This window comes from Cottoperca gobio, chromosome 1 (assembly GCF_900634415.1).
Source record: "Cottoperca gobio chromosome 1, fCotGob3.1, whole genome shotgun sequence".
Lineage (NCBI taxonomy): Eukaryota > Metazoa > Chordata > Actinopteri > Perciformes > Bovichtidae > Cottoperca > Cottoperca gobio.
In genome coordinates, this window is record NC_041355.1 from 17,256,566 (window position 1) to 17,282,169 (window position 25,604).

At 40.1% G+C, this 25,604-nt stretch overlaps 3 protein-coding genes across 3 annotated transcripts; 2 read left to right on the plus strand and 1 right to left on the minus strand.

Annotated features, from left to right (window-relative positions):
* Nucleotides 1-740: 740 nt before the first annotated feature.
* pgam1b (phosphoglycerate mutase 1b) lies at nucleotides 741-4,393 on the plus strand. The gene is made up of 4 exons (XM_029442438.1): nucleotides 741-1,111; nucleotides 2,180-2,454; nucleotides 2,563-2,743; nucleotides 3,744-4,393. The coding sequence occupies exons 1-4, from the start codon at nucleotides 973-975 to the stop codon at nucleotides 3,911-3,913; spliced, it is 765 nt and encodes a 254-aa protein (XP_029298298.1). The 5' UTR covers nucleotides 741-972; the 3' UTR covers nucleotides 3,914-4,393.
* Nucleotides 4,394-5,093: 700 nt separating this feature from the next.
* exosc1 (exosome component 1) lies at nucleotides 5,094-12,028 on the plus strand. Its single transcript, XM_029432112.1, has 8 exons — nucleotides 5,094-5,236; nucleotides 6,378-6,493; nucleotides 6,719-6,793; nucleotides 6,908-6,996; nucleotides 7,097-7,130; nucleotides 7,231-7,281; nucleotides 10,163-10,247; nucleotides 11,256-12,028. Exons 1-8 carry the CDS (start codon nucleotides 5,209-5,211, stop codon nucleotides 11,360-11,362), a joined length of 585 nt encoding a protein of 194 aa, XP_029287972.1. The 5' UTR covers nucleotides 5,094-5,208; the 3' UTR covers nucleotides 11,363-12,028.
* Nucleotides 12,029-20,500: 8,472 nt separating this feature from the next.
* Nucleotides 20,501-25,200, minus strand: knop1 (lysine-rich nucleolar protein 1). The gene is made up of 7 exons (XM_029435208.1): nucleotides 25,080-25,200; nucleotides 24,666-24,740; nucleotides 24,226-24,294; nucleotides 22,454-23,635; nucleotides 22,294-22,368; nucleotides 21,723-21,791; nucleotides 20,501-21,146 (listed from the first exon to the last, which is right to left on the minus strand). Exons 4-7 carry the CDS (start codon nucleotides 23,597-23,599, stop codon nucleotides 20,841-20,843), a joined length of 1,596 nt encoding a protein of 531 aa, XP_029291068.1. The 5' UTR covers nucleotides 23,600-23,635; nucleotides 24,226-24,294; nucleotides 24,666-24,740; nucleotides 25,080-25,200; the 3' UTR covers nucleotides 20,501-20,840.
* Nucleotides 25,201-25,604: the final 404 nt, after the last annotated feature.

A 25,604-nucleotide genomic window follows, 5' to 3' on the forward strand; every position in this document is an offset into this window, starting at 1 on the left:
AATTAATACAGATGTTTGTTGTTGTTTGAATAGTCGGTGATGTTTGCTTGATACAATACTTGTACAATTTTAAAGGACTTGTACTTTTCTTGAGTATTTCCATTTTATGCTACCTAATAGTTCTCCTCCTCTACATGTTGGAAGCAGATATAATAAGTTTCTCTCCTCTACATTTATTTAATAACATTAGTTAGTAGCTACTTTTCAGATTCAGATTATAATACAATACAATACAATATAATAATATATTATATATATATATATGAACAAATTAATAAATAATGATATATTATTTGAGGTTAAGCTACCTAGAAGTTTATAAAATCATTGAAATTAGCTCCACCCATACCAGCTGGTAGCTGTAACGTCAAAGTGATGAACACATGAATGCATCACTAATTATATTCCAACGACATTATTATTCTTTAGTGGGCTATATGCATAATTAGTAGGCAACTTTTACTTATGGTATTCTAAGTAGCCCATATGTTGGTGCTAATACTTTATTACTTACTTAAATTTAGAATGCGGGGAAATTACTTCTAACAGAGTATATCTACACTGTAGTATTGCTACTTTATTTTAAGTAAAATATCGGAATACTACCACACAAGGCATTTTCCCCAGCCTGCAGGATGCAGTGCTGGGCGTGTGGACGTGCCACTGTGCGCATCCTCCTGCCTCCCTCCTCCGCCTCCGGCGCACACAGCTCGCCCTCTGATTGGTGGAGACCAGCAGGAAGAGCGCTCGTGTCGTGAGATCCGTCAAATTTGGACAGATCAGCCAACTCTACACACACATACTGCTACAACAGATTATCCCTCCAGACTCACAAAAATACTGCGTCCGCTTCTTTGTTGCCGTATTTGCGGCGAAATCAGGACAAATCTGCGGACGTTGCTGCCGCATTTAAAGAAGAGTCACTTACCCCACATTTCCCGGAAATACAGCGCAGAGGGCATCGGTGTGAGGATGGCTGCCTACAAACTGGTGCTGATCCGCCATGGAGAGAGCTGCTGGAACCAGGAGAACCGCTTCTGCGGCTGGTTCGACGCGGACCTGAGTGACACCGGGGAGCACGAGGCAAAGAGGGGTGGACAGGCCTTGAAAGGTACCAGATAATAAATGTCATGCGGCCTAATCGGGCTTTCTCTCGGTCATTGGATTAAGCCAGTGGTTGTTATGCAACTCTGTCGGGTAGGGAAACAACAGGTAGCCGGGCCCACTGCGACACAGCAGCAGGAGACAGACAGTAGTAACTAATAAAGTAAAGTAATCACTGTTTTTATTTGGCTGCATGGTTACTCTTTGAAATAATAACAAACGGGAGAATCCTCGCTTGAATCATTTAGATCCTGCTAAATGGTTTGACCATCAGACATTTGTCAGTCTGCTGGACCCTGAGCATCAGTTACGACAGTGTGGCGGCCCCTGGTGTTAAATCCTCTTTATTTTTAGATTCTCCTAACCTCAGTTATTTAAAAAATATGCTCTCTAAATGACATAGTATGCATTTTGTAGTGACTGTTTAATGTACAGCAGAAATACTTTGGGGAAGTCATGATGCCATCTACTGACCGATATCCACGATGATTTGACTGGAATGTGGCAACATTTTCAAACGTACAGCTCCTCTACTCGGACATACTAATTTGGATGTAACAAGCCAGGAGATTCACTGTTCGTATACCAAATCTATTGATCAAGATAGTGATCATGATAAAACTCCTCAGATCTGTCAGATCTGTCTCAAGGCACAAAGCCAGACTGCAGAGCAAAGCTGTCTTTGTTATCAATATAGATTACTGCTGAGTTAAATGTTGCCATCCATTGGGCTGGATCCTGCAGGGTTACATGGAGATAAGACAATTTTATTTGCTGTATTTCTTTCTGTGTGGCACACACTCCTCTTGGTTTTCTATGACCCAAAAATCCCCTGCAGGCTCATCCTGCAGAGCCCTCAATCTGCCAATGTCCCAGGGTATAGCACTGCCCATGACTAAGCAAAAGCAAAGTATGTTGGGAGAGAAATAATAAATAATGCTGAATTTTCCTTTCTGTTACAAAAAGCACATTTCATGTGTATGCTGCTATACACATATTAGTGAAACCTCTCTGTTTGCCTCAAATGCCAATAAATATGAATCTTTTTTTATGTCTTGTTTCTGATGCTCCTCAGACGCTGGCTATGAATTCGATATTTGCTACACCTCTGTCCTAAAGAGGGCCATCCGCACCCTGTGGTTTGTTCTGGACAGCATCGACCAGATGTGGCTGCCCGTCCACCGGACCTGGCGCCTCAATGAGCGCCACTACGGTGGCCTGACTGGGCTGAACAAGGCTGAAACGGCAGCCATACATGGAGAGGCCCAGGTCAAGATCTGGAGGCGCTCCTTTGACATTCCTCCCCCATCCATGGATGATGGGCATGACTTCTACCAGTCTATAAGCAAGGTGACAACACAGGAAAACATTTTATGTCTCGCATGCAGACATCTTTATCCCATCAGTGTAAGGCCACACTACTAAAACACAGATGACAACATTCCTCTTTTGTTGCAGGACCGGCGTTATGCCGACCTGACGGAGGACCAGCTTCCCAGCTGTGAGAGTCTCAAGGACACCATCGCCAGGGCTCTGCCTTTCTGGAACGAAGAGATCGTCCCACAGATCAAAGAGGGGAAGAGGGTGCTGATTGCTGCCCATGGCAACAGCCTCCGGGGCATCGTCAAGCATCTGGAGGGTAAGAGACAGAGCGGAGACTTTTGACGCGCTGCCCAGTGCCAAACGTGTTTATCCCCTGGTAAATTCTGGAAATTAAACATGAGAGAGGGTTATTTTTACAAAATCATTGAATACAGATGAGGGATGGGACAATATAGGAATGTAATCGCGGATTGGAATAAAAACACTCTCACTACTAACAGCACCATGTTGCTTGTGGGAATTTCCATTATCACGATAATCGTGAATATCCTCACGAGTGAAAAAGCTTTCTCGCTAGTTATCGAGCTTTTCTAGTGAAATAGAGCCTGACATTCAGAAAATGTCACGTTGGAAAGAACGGATTCACACATTATTATTTATTTATTTATTTAAAAGTATCCTTTATTTCTGCAGGGGGACCTTATGATTATGAAATATGTTATTGTCCTATCGGTGATGCAATGACAATATATTTTTAACAAATCGTCTGGTAAAGGGATTTCAGTATGTTTTAGTGCCATTTTAAGAGCTTTAAGCATATTTTGATGATTATCAGGATAATATCGTCACAATATTTATCGGACAGGATAATCATGACATCACATTTGCATATTGTTCCATGCCTAATATAATGGCTGAATTCATGGAATTAATTTTTCACTAATTTGTCACTTTCTGTCAGAATTTCTTATTCTACTGATGCTTCAACTTAGAGTTTCATGCCCGTCTAAAGTGTTGTAAACGCTCGGTGACGTGACATCTGCGGAAAAACAAATAGGGTTCTGTTATTTCCATTTTATTTTTAGGAACACTGTCAGCCCAATAAAACCCTGCCTTCTCCTGTGTCTTTAGGCATAGATAATATTCTCTGTGTCAAGGTATTTAGATCAAATACTTTGCTAGCCTCAGCTTTTAAAGCACACCGGATAGACTAAACTATTAAATGAAACTATTCTGTCTTAGTCTGATCAGATGTATGAAAGGCACATCAATGCAAAAGGATTATAAACTCTGCATGTCTGTTACTGTTTTCCCAGGTATGTCAGAGGAGGCCATCATGGAGCTGAACCTGCCCACAGGTATCCCCATCGTGTACGAGCTGGACAAGAACCTGAAGCCTTTAGGACCCATGCAGTTTCTGGGAGATGAGGAGACCGTCAAGAAGGCCATGGAAGCTGTCGCTGCTCAGGGCAAAGCCAAGAAATAGACCCCCCCGATGAGCTAGAGTACAGATCAATCATGTGCTGTTCCGTTATTAAGTTATTATAAAGTCACTTACTGTTACAGTCATCACACAGACACACAATGTGCACTTTATTTTGATGATACCCAGCTTTCGCACGATTGATTTGATTAGTCTTTACTTTGTGACATACTGAAACACACATGTCATTATTACACAGTGGATATTAGCTGTGATATGGTTTAAGCACTGACCAAAATGCAAAATATGGGACCAGCAAGTAGGAGCAAACGTAGACTAACCCTGCAGAGTCTCCCCATGTATTAATTCATATTTCCGATCCATGTAGGTGATGCTCAGAGGGAGCAGTGGCTTTAACCTATAAAGAAACACTGGCTGTTGTTAAAAAGGCAGGTTGCTATGCTCTGCAATGCTGATTTATGTTTGATGTGGCATTGTGAGAAAAATAATAAATGTTGTGAGCCATTATGTGATGAAATCTTTCATCAGTGTCTGATGTCATTTTCCAGCATAAACGTCCACTCTGTCCTGATGAATCATTTGGAGCAATTGGTTGGGTGTCTCTCATTGAAATAATAGTAAATATAGTTTTTTTTAAAGGAAACTTTGCTACATACATAATACAAGACATGTATTATTAGGTCCTAGAGAACACAAAAGCAAAGGCAGAGGTATACATCTCAAAGTGCACATCACATATACCTTTAATGTGATGCTACCAACCTTCCTAAATACACCTACTGTTATAAGTTGCCGATCAGAAACATTTATTCTGTAGCTGTTCTTTAGCATTATTATTTCCCCCTTTTAAAATAGTTTAATTCCTACTCACACAGCAGCGCATGCCCAGATACATTGACAGCTACAAAAGATAGATATTCAAATGCTAAATAACATCACTAGCTAATCAAATCAAAAAGTAAGATATAAATTACAATGCATAGCATAGCCTACTAACAAAACATCTTGCAAGTAAATTCCATATTATTAGGGAAAATTAGCCCAATTTGCATATTATTGCTTTCATAATGGTCAGTAATAAGACAGTTACTGATAACAGTAAATGCACAGTATTATTACTGTTATTATCATAAACTGTTTTGGTGAGGTCGGTAATTGTATGTATATAATCTATATAATTTGTACTATGCTACTATGAGGTGCCATGTGTGCCTCAACAAAAATGGCGGACCGAGCCCTCCTCCGTTTCTTTCCGCTCAGCGTGATACCGGCCAATCAGAATTGACTCGAATCTTTCGTCACAGCCAATCAGCTGACAACCTGATCTTCTCGAAAACATGTCGCCCATGAAGCTGTGTGTTCCAGGTGAGTCCCGTAAATGTGTTTCTATTACTATGACTTCGGATGTAGTTAAACCAAACTTTAGACCGTTTTGTCCTTCTGCGCCAAACTTACGTTTAGAAGACGTCGCTGTGTTACTAGAAAACATAGTTAACGCTGCAGTCTGACATTGTAAACTTCTGTTAATTATTTCCTGCTGCCATGCGTGGTGCAGGCTTTGGCTTCTAGCAAAGTTAACTTAACATTCATATAATTATAAATGTATGTTTCGTTGTATCAGGTGAATACAAGACCGAGTATGTGAGTTGGGGACTGTATGTTATTCTTGTGAGTTGAGGACTGTATGTTATTACAGTACTAGTGCAGGGATGCGAGCTCATGACTTTTACTTTCCACGGCAGGTTTCATCTCCTGCCCTGCCCATCGCCTCAGGCAGGACAGCAGCATTCCTTCTCTCACTTGTTTTGACTCACCCATGTGAAATCCTCAGTTGTATTGTGTCTGTCGGAAATGTGAATAACAATTATTACAACCGAGCAATTGTATGAGATCTAACATTTTCGATGAAGATGCATGGAATCAGCAGAAATTAAGTAGTACCATATTGGTGTTGCCAGCCCCCCTAAAATCATGCGGAATAAGTATTTCGTGTCACGTTAATGTTAAGGTTAAATGCCTCATATGGATTTTAGAGCAAAACAAATGATTTCGTAGTTGTGCAGTTTTGGACATATTGTTGTTTGAGGTAAATCGAATTCCCTGTGCAGACAGGACGAGTTTCAAGTTCATTACAAATGTCCAAGGGTGTGTCTCTCAAAAGTAAACATGTCACCAATCTATAGCTGCATGACATTCTTGTTAGCAATCTGGGAATGTAGAATATGTATATGCTGAAGGAGTAATCCACCAATATCCTGAGGTCTCGGGATCAATTCAGTAAGCACATGACATCTTAAATAAAAGCTACACAAATGTTTGGCATTGTTTGGCTTTGCAAAAGCGTGCCTCTGGTCTTTTATTCCCAAAAGGCTATTTTTTTACCTCACAAAAGTGTATAATATTATTCAGATTCTAGCGGAGATGGTCCACCTCCACTACACAAATACTGATGTACAAATATGTTCAACTTTTCTCCCTCTGTCTTTCCCCTCTTGTTTGTATTCAGGTGACAAGCTATGCAATTCAGAAGACTGTATTCCAGGCACAGGAGTATATCTGCGGCACGGCTGCATTTACTCTTCACTAACGGGCTACGTGCTCAAGAAAAACCAAGGAGAGCAGGTGAGGGGTGTGGCGGGGAAAGCTGCAGAAGTAATGAGGCGTGCCAGAGTATTGCACAACATTTCTGTTTCTGCAAGTGAATGAACAGAAATATGTTTGCTAAGTGCATGTAGTGAAATATGGACTTTTTTGTTAAGACATGTTTTTTTCTTACGTTTGTTTTGAACTCGAACAATTACTGAACTGGTGTGTGCAATACAACGTCCAATTTGTGTCTATTCCTAGTTACCAGTGATCTCAGTGGTGAGGGAAACAGAAGCGCAACTACTACCAGATGTCGGAGCAATAGTCACCTGTAAGGTATGCAATGGAATAAGATAGTTTTTCTATTATTAGGATCGGATTGAGTCATTTTAGAGTTTAGATTTAGATCCGTGGTTTGTCTCGAGCCTCACTGTTCTTTTGCTTGGACAGGTGACCAGCATCAACCCCAGGTTCGCCAAGGTCCACATCCTTTATGTCGGCTCCACACCGCTGAAGGACCGCTTCAGGGGAACAATACGGTAACTCCTGACAACTGTCTCCATAGTGAAACTGTGTTTTTATATCATATTTCTCTCTGTGTTGTTCCCAAAACTGAGCCAACTCCTTCTGACTCCACAGGAAAGAAGATGTGCGGGCGACAGAGAAAGACAAGGCGAGTTTAATAAATCCGTGTATTCAATCAGATCGTCACGTTAACTTGTTTAATCTAAGATGACACGCTAAGCGTAAAGCTTTTGTCTTTATTGTTACAGGTGGAGACATACAAAAGCTTCAGACCTGGCGACATTGTCTTGGCCAAAGTTGTATCCTTCTCACTGCTTTCAGGTTTAAGACAAATTAATCTTTCTCAAGAGTGGAAGCTTTTTCACAGCTCATGTGTAAGCTACCCTTTTCCATCCTCCCTATACTCTGAATGACTCAAGTGTTGGAACACTGCTACGCCTCATGCCGGAAAGAATGTACGCGGTCCTGTGACCGTCTCCACGTGCTCTGCGTACGGGCGTACGGGTGCACAAGCTTGTGTAGAAGACAAAGGGACGTATGAAGCGGGAGCTTTGAGTCCTTGTCTCTGTGCGTGTCTCTGTTTTAAAAAGACATTCACAAATTATTGTGAGATCGTAGCGTGTATTATAATGGTGCAGAGTCAAGAAGATGGTTTGTGTGCATGTGACTCTCTGTGCTTACAATACTAACGCATCACCTGGTGAAACATGTTACCCATTAGCTCAAAACAGATTACACAATACAGTTCAGTGAATACAAACCACATCAACACGTGTACGTACATTTACAACAGTAAAGCAGTTCTGTGCTTATTTATCCGTGTAAAGTTGATGTATACTAAATAACATGCTATGCCCAGTGGAGGTTCAGTCCATGAATACAAAGACTACTTAGCTGGAGAATCCTTTGAGATGAAGGGAAACTATGTGTTGTCTTTGCTGATGGCGGCTTGTTGCCGGTCGAGTCATTTTGTCTTTGTTGTTTACTGTTTGTGAAGCTGTGTGCAAGACTGAGGAAACCGGTCGCTCCATTTGTTCTCCTGCAGAGTACATAGAACTTGTTGCTCCTATTGTGAAGGCTCGCCGGCTGTGGATAGCCGCCACATGCAATAAACTTGTTTACTTTTGGACAGGCACTTGTGTCCTCTGCCATCAAAGGAGAAAGTCCAGTGATCAGAGAGCCATCCGATGCTGCGGTGTCGTGGTTTCCGCAGGTCGGGAACCGCGTGGCACAGAGGAGGTTTGTGGAGGAAAGAGAGAGAACACATGGCTGTGTTTTAGTTTCATCAGCTGAGTTTTCACACCCAAGTGTGGAAAGGTGATGTCAGGTTGCAGGAAGTGAAGGAGGGTCTAGACACAAAGGGTCATGGGAAATTGAGTCCAATAGCTCAATCTCAACTCAGCAAGAGGTTGAGGACGTCATCCGCAAGATGAAACCTTCCACCTGCGCACTGGACCCTTTTCCCACAGCCCTGGTAAAATCCAACATTTGTGCTCTAAGCCCCCTGATCACCAAAGTCATTAACCTCTCGCTCCAGCCTGGTCATGTCCCAGCTTCTCTAAAAACTGCCGTCAAAAACCCACCGTAGACCCGGATGTCCTCACCAACTACAGGCCCAGCTCCAACCTGCCATTTTTATCAAAGGTATTGGAAAAAGTAGTTGCAGCCCAGCTTCAGGACCGTCTCAAAGCCAACTGCCTCTTTGAGAAATTCCAGTCCGGTTTCCGTTCCGCCCACAGCACCGAAACAGCTCTGGTCAGGGTCACAAACGACCTGCTGATGGCGGATGACGTTGGCTACCCATCTCTCCTCATCCTCCTTGATCTGACTGCAGCGTTCGACACGGTCGACCATCAGATCCTCCTTCAGCGCCTCCACTACACCATCGGACTCTCTGACTCCGCCCTGAGTTGGTTCCAGTCCTACCTCTCTGGAAGAACAGAGTACGTATCCTTGGGAGGTGCAAGTTCGCAGATACGCCCAGTAACCTGTGGTGTCCCTCAAGGGTCGGTTCTTGGCCCCACTCTGTTCACCCTCTACACTCTGCCCCTTGGCCTGTCATCAGCCAGCATGGAATACCATTCCATTGCTACGCTGATGACACACAGCTATATATATATAAAAACCTACCCGATGCCACACTGTCGACATCTTCATCATCATCATCTTTGAACACCTGCCTTGAGGAGATAAAGGCTTGGATGAAAGAAAATTTCCTTCAACTAAATAGCTCAAAAACAGAGGCTATTTTAGTTGGCACACCACACCAGGTCCAGTCTTCCCACATCACCTTTTCTGGCCAAAACATACCCCTATCACCATCAGTCACCAACCTAGGTGTAAGATTTGACCCTCATCTGACCTTTGACATCCACATCAAACATCTGTGCAAGACCTCCTTCTACCACCTCAGGAACATTGCAGAGCTCCGCCCCACACTCTCCCTGTCAGATGCTGAACAACTCGTTCACGCCTTTGTCTCCTCAAGGTTGGACTACTGCAACGCTCTCCTCATCGGAATTCCAAGCGGGAGCCTTCAGAAGCTCCAATATATCCAGAACAGCGCCTCTAGGATCCTGATGAGGGTGTGGAAATATAACCACATCACACCCATTCTCCACTCCCTCCACTGGCTTCCTGTCGCATTCAGGATCAAATACAACATCTCCCTACTCACCCATCAGTGCATACATGAAAATGCTCGTCCGTACCTCAAGGAACTCCTCCCTCAACAAACCTCCACACACAACCTCCGCTCCTCTAAAAAAACGTTGCTCCACCCCCCCAGGACCAAGCTCCGTACCATGGGCGATCGGGCCTTCTGCTCAGCCGCTCCTCACCTGTGGAATTCCCTCCCAGAACACCTGAGGGCTCCAAAGGCCACCGACTCCTTCAAGAAGGGCCTAAAAACCTTTCTCTTCAAAAAAGCCTTTCCGTAAAATCTTATGTCTGTTGTTGTTTTTGTTGTTGTCCTGCATTTTAGCACCTTGAGATTGCTTTTAACTGTGAAAGGCGCTTTATAAATACAATTTATTATTATTATTATTATTATTATTACTTTTATTACTTTAAAATCAACCACAACTGCCTTTGTGAATTTAAAAGAACAGTAGTGATGTATGCTAGTGTGGATGTATGCTTTCTACTTCTGTGTTGTTAAGCCTTGACCTGTGATGCCAGATTTCTCTCGGTGACGTGCAGTCCAACTACCTATTGACAACAGCCGAGAATGAACTGGGGGTGGTGGTGGCTCACAGCGAAGCAGGTAACTCAACGCTCAATTAAATGCGTTTATTTTTATTTTCAAATTCAAAACACAGGAGGGTTCCAGCACTGCACAGATTGATAGTGTCCTGTTTGAACACAAGGTGGTGATAGAGTAACTTCCCAGATAACTGGAGATGACTGTCACCTGGACAGTTCACAGCCTTTTGCATAGTGAGTCATACATTTATCTTCTAAGTCTTCTGTTGCAGTTTGGCAGAATTTTTGTAACTTGTTTTAGTAACCAAGCTTTTTTTTGTGTAGCAATGTGAGCGAGTACATGACGGAGATTTATAGCGCTTTCAATCCAATTATTGTGCTCCTACTGAGAGCAATTGAAGTTACAAACAGTCATTGAAATGTAATAATACAGAAATGTTGCTTTACAAACAGCCACCTCAGGCTAAGAACTGTGTACTTTTCTTACCCACACTGACTCAATGTTTAGCAGCTGACCGCAGTCGGATCTCTAGGTCCACTATAAAACACGTGGTTACCGTGGGTCCTGGAAAGTTTGCGAATTCAAGGGAAGGAAATCAAGGCCTATAGACATGGGTCATTGAATGTGCTTCAATGTGTATATTTTGTACAAGAATAGAAAGTTATTTTGAAATGTATTTTACGTAAGGTCGGTTCACTGTAACACAGCTCAGTTGAGAGGCGTTCACACATTCAAGCTTCTCTCTTTTTAATTGTCTGAGCTTCTGTGAAGCCTGCTCGTTCTCACTGTAGCAGTAATTTACCTTGACCCGTGTCACTAACTATACTATATATCCTTGAATTTGAGAGAATTGGGCCTGCAAAGTCCTTGAATGTTTGTTTTTAAAGAGGTGTGGGAACCCGAGAAAACGTCTTGTGTAAGCTCCAGAACGCGATGGGTGTTTTTTATATTTTCGTAGTTTCCAATCACTCATTTGTAAATATGTATTGTGCTGTGAACACTGAGATGTTACAATACGTTGACTTTTTCTTGTTTGATATTTTATCACGTTTTCTTTTTGTGAATCAGGGGCCCAGATGGTTCCCATCAGCTGGTGTGAGATGCAGTGCCCGCGGACGCACTGCAAAGAGTTCCGCAAAGTGGCGAGAGTGCAGCCGGAGTATCTACAGGCATGAGAGACGACTTCTTTCTCCCACAAGGAACACACAGCTTCCCCTCCCTTTTTCACTCACTGTCGTCAAGTAGCCTCCCACCTCTGTTCCAGAGAATTTTCTGAGAGACTGGACGACGTGCGTATTTGTCGGCTTCTTCTGAATTCACATCTTAAGTGTTTGTTTTTAAATAGCTTTCCCTCTGCACAGTGTCATCGTTGATTGTGCGAGCTTGAAAAACACTGAAGCAGCGTCGGACCAAACTGTCATGACGTATCCTAAACGATGTAGCGAGTGTTGTAGAGATAAAGTCAGTGCATGTGTTGACAACATCAGTTTTTATAGTTGCTTTTCAAGTACAACTCAGGATGTTACATTGTAGCGCAGAATTTTGATGACCACTGTGTTGAGAAGCTAAAAAAGTTAAGAATTTTGCACCGAGTGAAGAAAGATCTTTTTCACAGATGCAGGATTGACTCAGTTTTGTTATCAAGTATTATGACCGATCAGGGGACTCAGAGGATGAAGTAGCTGGGGAATAAACGTAAGGCTTTGTAACCAGAGACCATTTAAAGGGCAGTGGCTGTATTTGCTCTGAAATTATGAGGATTCAACCAAAATTGCTGCACTTTGAAATTTCTTTTGCATGTCATGCATGTGACTTTTGTACATTAAAGTGACAAAAACAAATCTCCCCACTCATTTGACCTTACTCCTTTCCAACTTTTCCAGTTTCAAGTAAACTGCTGTCCACACAGCAGTTTAAAAAGGAGAGTGAATGTGATTAAGAGCCTGATCAGAATTACAACACGGCTACAATGTGTGGAATATTGAAGGTCAACATGTGATTTTGTGTTTGTGTTCAACACATTGTCATGACTAAATGAATGAGCTACAAGCAAGAAAATGTTTACATTCAGTCTTTGAAGTAAAGTGTACTTTGACTTTCTTTCACTTTACAGCAGACAAGACTCAAAACCATAAATGAAAGTTTCCTCTTTACCCGCACTGATTTAAGGGATGTATATATATGAATATATATATATGAATAATATATATGAATATATATATATGAATAATATATATATATGAATATATATATATACTATATGAATATATATAGATATATATATATATATATATATATATATCTATATATATATTATAATCCTCTCCTACTCTCTTACTTATGCTCTCTTATCATATCTCTATATATTCCTCTCTATCATCTATTCATCTCTCTCTCTCTATCTCTATATTATCTCTCCTCTCGCCTCTCTCTGCCTATCTGCCTCTCTCTCTCTCTGCCCCTCTCTCTCTCTCCTGCTCTCTCTCTCTGCTCTCTCTCTCTCTCTCATCTCGTCCTCGTCTCTCTCCGCTCTCTCCTCTGCCTCTCTCTCTCTTCCTCTGTCTCTCTCTCTCTCTCTATCCTACTGTCTGTCTCTCTCTCTCTTCTCTGTCTCTCTCTCTCCTCCTCTGTCTCTCTCTTTTTCTCATTTTTCTCTATATCTTGTCTTTTCTTTCCTCTTTCCTCTTCTTCTCATGTGTTTTTTTATTTTTTTATATTTTTTGTTTTTTATATGTCAATGTGATTTTGTGTTTGTGTTCAACACATTGTCATGACTAAATGAATGAGCTACAAGCAAGAATGTTTACATCCAGTCTTTGAAGTAAGTACTTTGACTTCTTTCACTTTACAGCAGACAAGACTCAAACCATAAATGAAAGTTTCCTCTTACCCCGACTGATTTAAGGGATGTATATATATATAATATGATATTATATATGAATATATTATAGAATATATCTTATATATGAATATATATATATATTGATATATATATATATATGAATATATATATATATCTATTATAATCTATATATATCTATATATATTTAATAATAATATAATTATATGAATATATATAATATATATATATATGAATTATATTAATATGAATATATATATATCTAAATATATGATATAATATATATGAATTATATATATATATATATATTATATATATATATATATATATAATATATATATCTATATATTATATTAATATATATATATATAATATATATCTATATATCCTATATATTATATCTATATATATATATGAATATATTCTATATATTGTATATATCTCTTATATATTATATTATATATATATATATCTCTATATATGTATTCATATATCTATTTCTTACTATATATCCTATATATATATTCTCTATAATATATCTGTAATATATATCTCTTCATATTATACTCATATATATACTTCTATCATATGTATATATATATTATATATTCATATGTCTTATATATATTTTTCATATTATATATTATATATATTCACTATGTATATATATATTATTCATATGTGTAATATATATATATTGCTATATATATTATTCATATGTGTATATTAATATCATATGTATATATATATATTATATTCTATTATATATATAAATATATTCTATTATATATATATATTATATGATATATAATATGATATAATTTTAATATATATATTATATATATATTATATATATATGAATATATATATATATTATATATATATATATATTATGATAATATAATATATTCTATATATACTATTATTATATGACTATAGTATTGAATACTACTATCTATATTATATATTTATTCATATATATATATATATAATATCTATCATATATATATTCATATATATTATATATATATATAATATATATTATAATCATATATATATATTCATATGTATATATATATATATATTCATGATATATAGATATCTAGTATATATATATATAATTCATATTTCATATATATATATATATCATATGTGGTATATATATATTCAATGTGTATATATATATTCATATGTGTATATATATATGTTATATGTATATTAATGTCAGTATATATATATAAGATATATATTCATATGTATATATATATATATATTCATATTATATCATATATTCATATTGTATAATATATATTATTCATATGTTATATCTCTCTGTCTCTCTGTCTCTTCTCTCCTCTCGTCTTCTCTCTACTCTCCTCCTCTCTCTCTCTCTCTCTCTCTATTCCTCTCTCTTCCTCCTCTCTCTCTCTCTCTCTCCCCTCTCCATCTCTCTCTCTCTCTCTCTCTCTTCTCTCTTCTCTCCTCTCCTCTCTCTTTCTCCTCTCTTACTCTCTGCCTCTCTATCATCCATCCCTCTCTCTATCTCTCTCTCTCTCTCTCCTTCGCTCTGCTCTCCTCTCTCTGCTATCTCTACTCTCTCTCTTCCTATCTACTCTCTCTCCATCATATCTCTTCATATCTTATTTATATTCATATATATTCAGTATATATATTATATTCATATGTAATAATATCTCTATATAATTATATATATCATATGATATATATTATCATATGTGTATATATATTATTCTATGTGTAATATATAATTCATATTTATATAGTATATTTCATATTGATAATTACATATGTGTATATATATATATATTCATATGTGTAATATATATATATCTATTCATAATGTTATATATCATATGCTATATATATTCATATGTTATATATTATTCATTGTTAATAATAATATTCGAGTATTATAGTATAGATTCATATGTATATATAGATGTATATATGTATATATATAATATATGTATATATATATATAGATATATATATATGTATATATATATATATATATATTCATATATATATATAATATATATATATATATATATATATATATATATATATATATATATATATATTCATATATATATATATATATATATATATATATATATATATACTATTCATATATATTCATATATATGAATATATATATATATATTCATATATATATTCATATATATATATATATATATGAATATATATATATGAATATATATATGAATATATATATGAATATATATATATATATGAATATATATGAATATATATATATATATATGAATATATATATATATATATATATATATATATGAATATATATATATATATATATATATAATATATATTATATATATATATATATATATATATTATTCATATATATATATATATATATATATAATATATATATGAATATATATAAATATGAATATATATTCATATATATATATATATATTCATATATATATATTCATATATATATATATATGAATATATATATATATATATATATTCATATATATATATTCATATATTCATATATATATATATATGAATATATAGTCCAGAGAGGAGATATAATCTCTCCACCGAGTCCTGGGTCTTCCCCGGGGTCTCCTCCCAGCTGGACGTGCCTGGAACACCTCCCTAGGGAGGCGCCCAGGTGGCATCCTTACTAGATGCCCGAACCACCTCAACTGGCTCCTTTCAACATAAAGGAGCAGCGGCTCTACTCCGAGTCTCTCACGGATGGCTGAGCTTCTCACCCTATCTCTAAGGGAGACGCCAGCCACCCGTCTGAGAAAACCCATTTCGGCCGCTTGTACCCGTGATCTCGTTCTTTCGGTCATGACCCAGCCTTCATGACCATAGGTGAGGGTAGGAACGAAGATCGACCGGTAGATTGAGAGCTTTGCCTTCTGGCTCAGCTCTCTTTTCGTCACAACGGTGCGGTAAAGTGACTGTAATACCGCCCCCGCTGCTCCGATTCTCCGGCCAATCTCTCACTCCATTGTCCCCTCACTCGCAAACAAGACCCCGAGGTACTTGAACTCCTTCACTTGGGGTAATGGCTCATTCCCTACCCGGAGTAGGCAATCCACCGGTTTCCTGCTGAGAGCCATGGCCTCAGATTTGGAGGTGCTGATCCTCATCCCAGCCGCTTCACACTCGGCTGCGAACCGATCCAGTGACTGTTGAAGGTCACAGACCGATGATGCCATAAGGACCACATCATCTGCAAAGAGCAGCGATGAGATCCTCAGGTCACCGAACTGCAACCCCTCTCCTCCACGACTACGCCTCGATATCCTATCCATGAAAATCACGAACAGGATTGGTGATAAAGCGCAGCCCTGGCGGAGGCCAACATTCACAGGAAACGAGTCCGACTTACTGCCGAGTATCCGGACACAACTCTCGCTTTGGGCGTACAGGGATTGGATGGCCCTCAAAAGTGACCCCCTCACCCCATACTCCCGCAGCACCTCCCACAGTATCACCCGGGGGACCCGGTCATACGCCTTCTCCAGATCCACAAAACACATGTAGACCGGATGGGCGTACTCCCAGGCCCCCTCCAGGATCCTTGCGAGAGTGAAGAGTTGGTCCGTTGTTCCACGACCAGGACGGAATCCGCATTGTTCCTCTTCAATCAGAGGTTCAGAGGTACCTTGGAGTAGACTTTACCAGGGAGGCTGAGAAGTGTGATACCCCTGTAGTTGGCACACACTCTCTGGTCCCCCTTTTTAAATAGGGAAACCACCACCCCGGTCTGCCAACCCCTAGGCACTGTCCCAGACTTCCACGCAATGTTGACGAGGCGTGTCAACCAAGACAACCCCTCAACACCCAAAGCCTTCAGCATTTCTGGACGGATCTCATCAACCCCTGCGGCTTTGCCACTGTGGAGTTGTTTGACTACCTCAGTGACTTCCATCAGGGAAATTGACGATGATCCCCCATCAGCTTCCAGCTCTGCCTCAACCATAGAGGGCGTGTTAGTCGGATTCAGGAGTTCCTCAAAGTGCTCCTTCCACCGGCCGATAACCTTCTCAGTTGAAGTCAGCAGGGTCCCACCCTTGCTGTACACAGCTTGGATGGTTCCTCGCTTCCCCCTCCTGAGGTGCCGGATGGTTTTCCAGAAGCACCTTGGTCCCGACCGAAAGTCCTTCTCCATAGCTTCTCCGAACTTCTCCCACACCCGCTGCTTTGCCTCTGACACGGCAGAAGCTGCCGCCCTTCTAGTCCTTCGATACCCTGCAACTGTTTCCAGAGTCCTCCCGGATAACATAACCCGGAAGGACTCCTTCTTCAGTCGGACGGCTTCCCTGACCACCGGGGTCCACCACGGTGTTCGAGGGTTACCACCCCTTGAGGCACCTAAGACCTTGAGACCACAGCTCATCACCGCAGCTTCAGCAATAGAGGTTTTGAACATCGCCCACTCAGGTTCAATGCCCCCAACCTCCACAGGGATGACTGAAAAGCTCCGCCGGAGGTGTGAGTTAAAGATCCCCAGGACAGGGGCTTCCTCCAGACGTTCCCAGTTCACCCGCACTACCCGTTTGGGTTTACCAGGTCTGTCCAGAGTCTTCCCCCACCCCTTGATCCAACTCACCACCAGATGGTGATCAGTCGACAGCTCCGCCCCTCTCTTCACCCGAGTGTCCAAAACATGCGGCCTCAGGTCAGATGATACGATTACGAAATCGATCATTGACCTTTGGCCTAGGGTGCTCTGGTACCACGTGCACTTATGAGCATCCTTATGTTCGAACATGGTGTTTGTTATGGCCATTCCATGGCTAGCACAGAAGTCCAATAACAAACGACCGTTCGGGTTTAGATCAGGGAGGCCCTTCCTCCCAATCACGCCTCTCCAGGTGTCTCCATCGTTTCCCACGTGTGCGTTGAAGTCTCCCAGCAAGACTACGGAGTCCCCTACTGGAGCCCCCTGCAGGGCTCCATTCAGGGTCTCCAAGAAGGCCGAATACTCAGAACTGCGGTTTGGGGCATAGGCACAAACAACAGTCAGAGTTTCCCCACCCATAACCCGAAGGCGTAGGGAGGCGACCCTCTCGTCCACCGGGATAAACTCCAACGTAGCGGCGCTCAGCCGGGGGCTAGTGAGTATCCCCACCCCGGCCCGACGCCTCACACCTTGGGCAACTCCGGAGAAGAATAGAGTCCAACCCCTGTCCAGGAGTACGGTTCCAGAGCCAAGACTGTGCGTGGAGGTAAGCCCCACTAGATCCAACTGGTAGCGATCCACCTCCCGCACTAGTTCCGGCTCCTTCCCCCACAGAGAGGTGACGTTCCACGTCCCCAGAGCCAGCCTCTGCTGCCCGGGTCTGGTCCGTCGAGGTCCCTGACCATCACTGCCACCCATGTGACAGCGCACCCGACCCCAGCGGTTTTTCCCATGAGTGGTGGGCCCACAGGATGGATGTATATACAGTATATCTCAAAAGTGAGTACACCCTTTAGATTTTTGCAAATATTCTGTTATATCCTTTCAGGGGATAACATTATCCTACTGAAACTTTGATATAACTTAAAGTAGTCAGTGTGCTGCTTGAATAACAGTATAGATTTATTGTCCTTTGAAAATTACTCAGTACACAGCTGTTAATGTCTAAACAGCTGGCAACAAAAGTGAGTACACCCCATAGTGAACATGTCTAAATTGTGCCCAAAGTGTCAATATTTTGTGTGACCACCATTGTTATCTAGCACTGCTTTAACCCTCCTGGGCATGGAATTCACCAGAGCTGCACAGGTTGCTTCTGGAATCTTCTTCCACTCCTCCACGACGACATCACGGAGCGCACGGATGTTGGACACCTTGCACTCCTCCACCTTCCTCTTGAGGATGCCCCACATGTGCTCAATTGGGTTTAGGTCTGGAGACATACTTGGCCAGTCCATCACCTTAACCTTCAGCTTCTTCAGCAAGGCCGTTGTCATCTTGGAGGTGTGTTTAGGGTCATTATCATGTTGGAAAACTGCCCTACGGCCCAGTTTCCGAAGAGAGGGGATCATGCTCTGCTGCAGGATGTCACAGTATATATTGGAATTCATGTGTCCCTCAATGAAATGCAGCTCCCCAGTGCCGGCAGCACTCATGCAGCCCCAGACCATGATGCTGCCACCACCATGCTTGACTGTAGGCAAAACACATTTGTCTTGGTACTCCTCACCAGGGTGCCGCCACACACGCCGGACACCATCTGACCCAAACAGGTTTATTTTGGTCTCATCAGACCACAGGACATGATTCCAGTAACTCATGTTCTTGGATTCATTGTCTTCAGCAAACTGTTTGCGGGCTTTCTTATGCATCGGTTTCAGAAGGGGCTTCTGTCTGGGGCGACGGCCATACAAACCGATTTGATGCAGTGTGCGGCGTATGGTCTGGGCACTGACAGGCTGACATCCCACTTCTGCAACCTCTGCAGCAATGCTGGAAGCACTCGCACGTCTATTTTTGGAAACCAACCTCTGGATATGACGCTGAGCACGTGGACTCAACTTCTTTGGTCGACCCTGGCGAGGCCTGTTCCGAGTGGAACCTGTCCTGGAAAACCGCTGTATGATCTTAGCCACTGTGCTGCAACTCATTTTCATGGTGTTGGCAATCTTCTTATAGCCAAGGCCATCTTTGTGAAGCGCAATAATCCTTTTTTTCAGCCGCTCAGAGAGTTCCTTGCCATGAGGTGCCATGTTGTCCAGCATTCAGAGAGAATTGTGCCCAAAACACCAAATTTAACAGCCCTGCTTATCATTTACACCTGAATCCTTGTAACACTAACGAGTCACATGACACCAGGGCGGGAAAACAACATCATTGGGCACAATTAGGACATGTTCACTATGGGGTGTACTCACTTTTGTTGCCAGCTGTTTAGACATTAACAGCTGTGTACTGAGTAATTTTCAAAGGACAATAAATCTATACTGTTATTCAAGCAGCACACTGACTACTTTAAGTTATATCAAAGTTTCAGTAGGATAATGTTATCCCCTGAAAGGATATAACAGAATATTTGCAAAAATCTAAAGGGTGTACTCACTTTTGAGATATACTGTATATATATGAATATATATATATATGAATATATATATATATATGAATATATATATATATATTCATTAATATATATATATTCATATATATATATATGAATATATATATATATTCATATATATATATTCATATATTCATTCATATATATATATATTCATATATATATACATATGAATATATATATATATATTCATATATATATATATATGTATATATATTCATATATATGTATATATATATACCTATATAGAGATATCTATATATATATATATCTCTCTACATATCTATATATATATCTATATATATATTCAACTAACAGGAAGAGCACGGAACAATTCATGAAAGTAAAGAAAACAAGACATTTATTTTTGTCTGGAAAACATGATCAGAGAATACTGAAATGTGGAAAACATTTATACCAACTCAATATTAACCGACTTATTGAAATCACACAAACTTCTGATAAACTGTTGCTCGGTTACAATCTTGTAAAATAAAAACAGTGCCTCGAGCAGGAGGGTGTTTAATATACAGTATGTACAAATGGATCTTTTGGCTTGTGTGTTCAGTCTCTGATATTATAAATTATAATAGTCTGTTGAGAGATGTCTACAGTTAAAACTGGACATACAAAAACACACATCTTAAAGATGTATACCCTCCCACACACACACACAACTCAATCATCAAAGCGAACTGATCGACTTGAGCTGATGTCAATGAAGAACTTCTTATTGGACGACGGAGTGAACCCAAGTCCTGACCCCCTGTTGCCTGAGTCCATTCTGCGCGACTGTGCACGTTCAAACTCTCCCAGAAGCCCTTGGTGCAACTGCTGCTGTGCGCCCTGCCCCAGTGCCATGTTTACTCCTTTGCTGCTCAACGCAGCCGGCTGGAAACCCTTTTTGAAGCCGCCCATCAACCGGAGGAACTTCTGCTCCCGTTCAGAGTTGTTGAACTCAGCAGTGCTCCACTGCCCGAGACCCTGAGGAACAGAGATATGGGGAGAATATTAGAAACTAAGTGCATGAAGGAGCTCTCCACAGATTTCACACATAAAGTTCAGTTTATTCATCATGATGAGTAATACTCAGCACTCTGGGAAAGCAGTTGTATATTGTCTTCTGTGGGTCTGGAGGAGTTCACTAAAGTCTGAGAATGTTCTTGAGACTTAATACATTTAGCCTAGTTTTTAGGCCCAATTCACAGGATGTCTTATCCTCTGAATATCCCCCCATCCCCAGGCTCCATCATGTGTTTAACCAACAATGGCCCTAGTACTGTGTCTACAAGTGTCTAATAGAAAGCCTGCGTTACAAACTGGGGGAGTGCAGTTGGAAAGACGAGGGCCTTTACCAGGCAGGGTGCGTCTAATGATGCTAGTGAGTTGCATTATAGGAAATGTAGGGTCTGGGGGTTTTGAGCTTACAAATGATAGAGACTGAAAATCAGAAAATCTCTGCCAGATCAATGAAGGCGTAATACTTAAACACTGGAGTAACATGTTAAAGGAAAACCGCTAAAAAGGGAAATTCCAGAAGTGTTCTGCACTAATTCTGACCGTAGGTTTGGCTGTTTTTTGAGGTTGAGAGGCCTTGTCGATTTCCGTTTGCAATGCCTGTCTTCTTTCCTGTGACAAACCAAAACACGCTTTATTAATCTTTATTGCATAGCAAGCAATTTACAGATGATTTTGAAGAAGGAAAAAAAAAGTTGTTGAGAATAAACAAACAAAAATGCAGACATTTACACATCAGCTGTAGTTCAAGGAATAGTTCAACACATTTGGAAATACGCTTTTTTGCTGAGTTACAGGAGAAGCGTGATGACACCATCATGTCTGGTTATTAAATATTAAACTACAAATCAGATATGTGTCAATTAGTGAGATTAAAAATAGTGGTAGGCTTATGTTTGTTTCTGGACAGAGCCAGGCTGTTTGTCCTTGTTTCCAGTAGTTGTGCTAAGCTAACGGGCTGTTTGTTCCAGCTTCATAGTTACCATACAGACATGAGAGTGGTATCAATCTTACTCTCAGCAAGAAAGTGAATAAGAGCATTTCCGGAAATGTTCAACATTTATGCACAGCAATAAATATCACACTTTCCACGTGTAATGAAAGCTCTGTTTACCTGGTTTATGTTGACCTCATCAGTGTTTCCTGTTTTCTCTGACAGGAAGACCACGTCCAAGACATGGGCGGAGTCCTGAAACACAACAAAGCACAAAGTTCAAAAACAAAACAACAACATGCAATCACAGAGTCAATCGCCTCTGACAATACACACTCACATGTTGGTCTTCCACCTCTTCTTTAATCTTCCTCTTCTTCTTTTTGTCAACAGTTCCAGAACTCACAGTCTCCACCTGTGTTGCCTTCTTAGTGGAGCTCTTCTTCCTTTTGCTCTTCTTGCCTGTTTCACTCCTCGGCTCCTCAACTTCTTCACATTCCAGTACTAATGATTCTTCCTCCTCTCCCTTTGAGTTTCTCTTTTTCCTTTTCTTCTTCTTTGGCTCCGTCTCCTCTACTTCGCTGACCTCCACAGAAGCTTTTCTCCCCTTTTTTTTCTTCCCTTTTTTCTTCGGCTCCATCTCATCCTCGTCTACGATAACAATCTCACTCTCTGTGGATTCGTCTTTCTTCTTGCTGGGCACCACCTTTTTGTCCGATGCTTCTTTGCTCCCTTTGTCGTTACCTTTGATTTGCGTTATTCCTAATCCATTTCCATCTTCTTTAGTGGCGGCTTCCTTTTTTCTCTTGTTTTTCCCCTTTACCTCTTCTACCTCACCAGTATCTTCCTCTGGTGTTTCTAACTTCACTCCATTCTTTGCCACTTTTCTTTTAGCTGCACTTTTCTTTTTTGTTACACTTATTCCATCCATAGCTTCAGTGGTTTTCTTTTCTTTTACTTTCTCCTCACACTTCTCTGTGTTTACAACTAAAATGTTTTTACGCTTTTTGGCTTTCTTTGGTAATTCATTCTTTCCAGCTTGCTGTTGGTCCTCCTCCTTTTCCATCTTCACATTTTCTGATTCAATCTGAACAGATTTATTTTTTTTACTCGGTTTCTTTTCCACTTCATCTTCTTTTACTGAACTGAACTGTGCCATTTCCACCTGTTTCTTCTTCTTCTTTTTACTGACTTCATTGTCATTTCCTTTCTTGACATTGGCAGCATTTAGAGATTCAGAATCAATTTTCTTCTTCTTCTTTTTCTTCTCTTCCTTTTCACCCCCTCCATCCAAAGACTCATCTTCTGTATCTATAACTATAACATCCACTGTTTTACTCTTCTTCTTCTTTTCTTTTTTCACCTCTGCTAGGCTCTTATCATCTACAGTTAAGCTTTTATTTTCCAGCAGAGAGGTTTGTCCTTTCTTGTGTTTCTTCTCCTTCTTTAAAAAGTTCTCCTCACTCTTCTCCTCCTTCGTCTTCATGTTCACCTTTTCCACAACAACAGGCCCCTGGCTTATCTGTTGAGACAAATACAATTACTGCGAGACTATACCTTTTATGAAAGATTAAATAGCAAAAACAGGCTCGTAGGCTCTAATGGAGAAATATACAAATATAAGTACCAGTCAAAGGTTTGGACACACCTTCTCATTCAATGAATTTTATTTATTTACATTGTAGATTAATACTGAAGTAATCAAAACTATGAAAGAACACATATGGAATTATGTAGTAAACAAAAAAGTGTTAAAAAACCCAGAATGTTTTAGATTCTTTAAAGTAGCCCCCTTTTGCTTTGCTGACAGCTTTGCACACTCAATCAGCTTCATGAGGCCTCCAAGACTGTTGGAAAACCATCCAGGAGACGACCTCATGAAGCGAATTGAGAGAAAGCCAAAAGGGGGCTACTTTAAAGAATCTAAAATCTAAAACATTCTGGTTTGTTTAACACTTTTTTGTTTACTACATAACTCCATATGTGTTCTTTCATAGTTTTGATGTCTTCAGTATTAATCTACAATGTAGAAAATAATTAAAATACATAAAACCCATTGAATGAGAAGGTGTGTCCAAACTTTTGACTGGTACTGTATATAAATAAACTTACCAAGGGTTTGACTTGATGCCTGGGCTGGGACTGCTGATCGATGTCTCTTTGCAGGGCCAGTCGCTTCGCCTGCAGGGAACAGAGCAGTATTGTTAAAATGTTTATCATTTTAATAATGCACCAAAAACAAATTACTCTTATCTATCAGCATACTTGATATCGCAGATATTGCATGTATGCGTAAAATCTGAAAACTCAAACTCTGAACAGGTGAAACTTTGCGGCAGGTTCTACTGATTTATTGGGACATTGTGGATTGTTCGAGATACATTTCGAGATGCATGCTTAGTTTAGTTTTACAAAATGTACATTTATGTAATTCTCAGGTTTTGAATGTCTACTTGTAGCGATTTATTTTACCAAACGGACACACAACCTGTATGCATGGTTATTTTTGTATTCTGGTTCAAAATTGGATATGTGATGTTGCAAATTGGTACCTTGTCAACGGTAATCTTATTGGATTTAGTTGCACACTTTTCAAATACAAAGATCACGTCCTCAGCGGATTCCGTCTGAAACACAAAACGAAAACGTGTTCAGTCCCACTGTTCATAAGCGAGTTAACACGTCCATGGCACATACACTTGAATTAAGACAGTTAGTATGTAACGCATGCGTGATAACACGGGAAGAGCAACACTTTCAGGACGAATAAAGGGAGTATAGTTTATTTATAACACTCTAGGTAAACCATGCTAGCTGGCAGCTAACAGCAGCAGCTAACGTGAAAAAGTATCTTAAAGGTGCAACCGATAAAGAAACAAACTAATCAGTCAGCCAGACGATGACACTATTGTATTATAGTTGCACAATGTTTTATGAAATGTAAACTTGATGAACAGTTTACTTACTTTGAACTCTTTGATAATTCACGTGGATACACGTTTGCTCTTTACCCGGAAGTAGTGTCCCCTCTTTCCTGTTAGCGACGAGCCAGGCGTCCATAGCAACAAGCGCGCAACTCTAAAGTTCAACAGGTATAGTATTCGCATTTTATTTTTTTATTTTTTATTGTGTTTTTTGTTTGTTGGTTTTAACTATGAAATATTATTTCATAAATTAAATAAGTTACTCGCAACTCCAGCATCCGACTGCTTCCCATGACAGCATCTCGGCACCCAGCCTTCAACCTGCAACCAGAGCTGCAGGCCCAATCTCCATCTCCAGCCTCTAACAGCCCGAGCATTGAAGGGGCCATGACTTGAATAGAGCACAGGTTGTAAAACAGTTGCACATGTAGTGATGGGTTTTAGAACAGCTGCTCCGTTGATATTTTGGATGGATAGAGCCATGAGGTGAACTGGGCCACGATTCAACAAACCTTCCAGAGGGGAGACATCATGCATGTCTTCACTTGGCTCATAAACCAGCCAAAG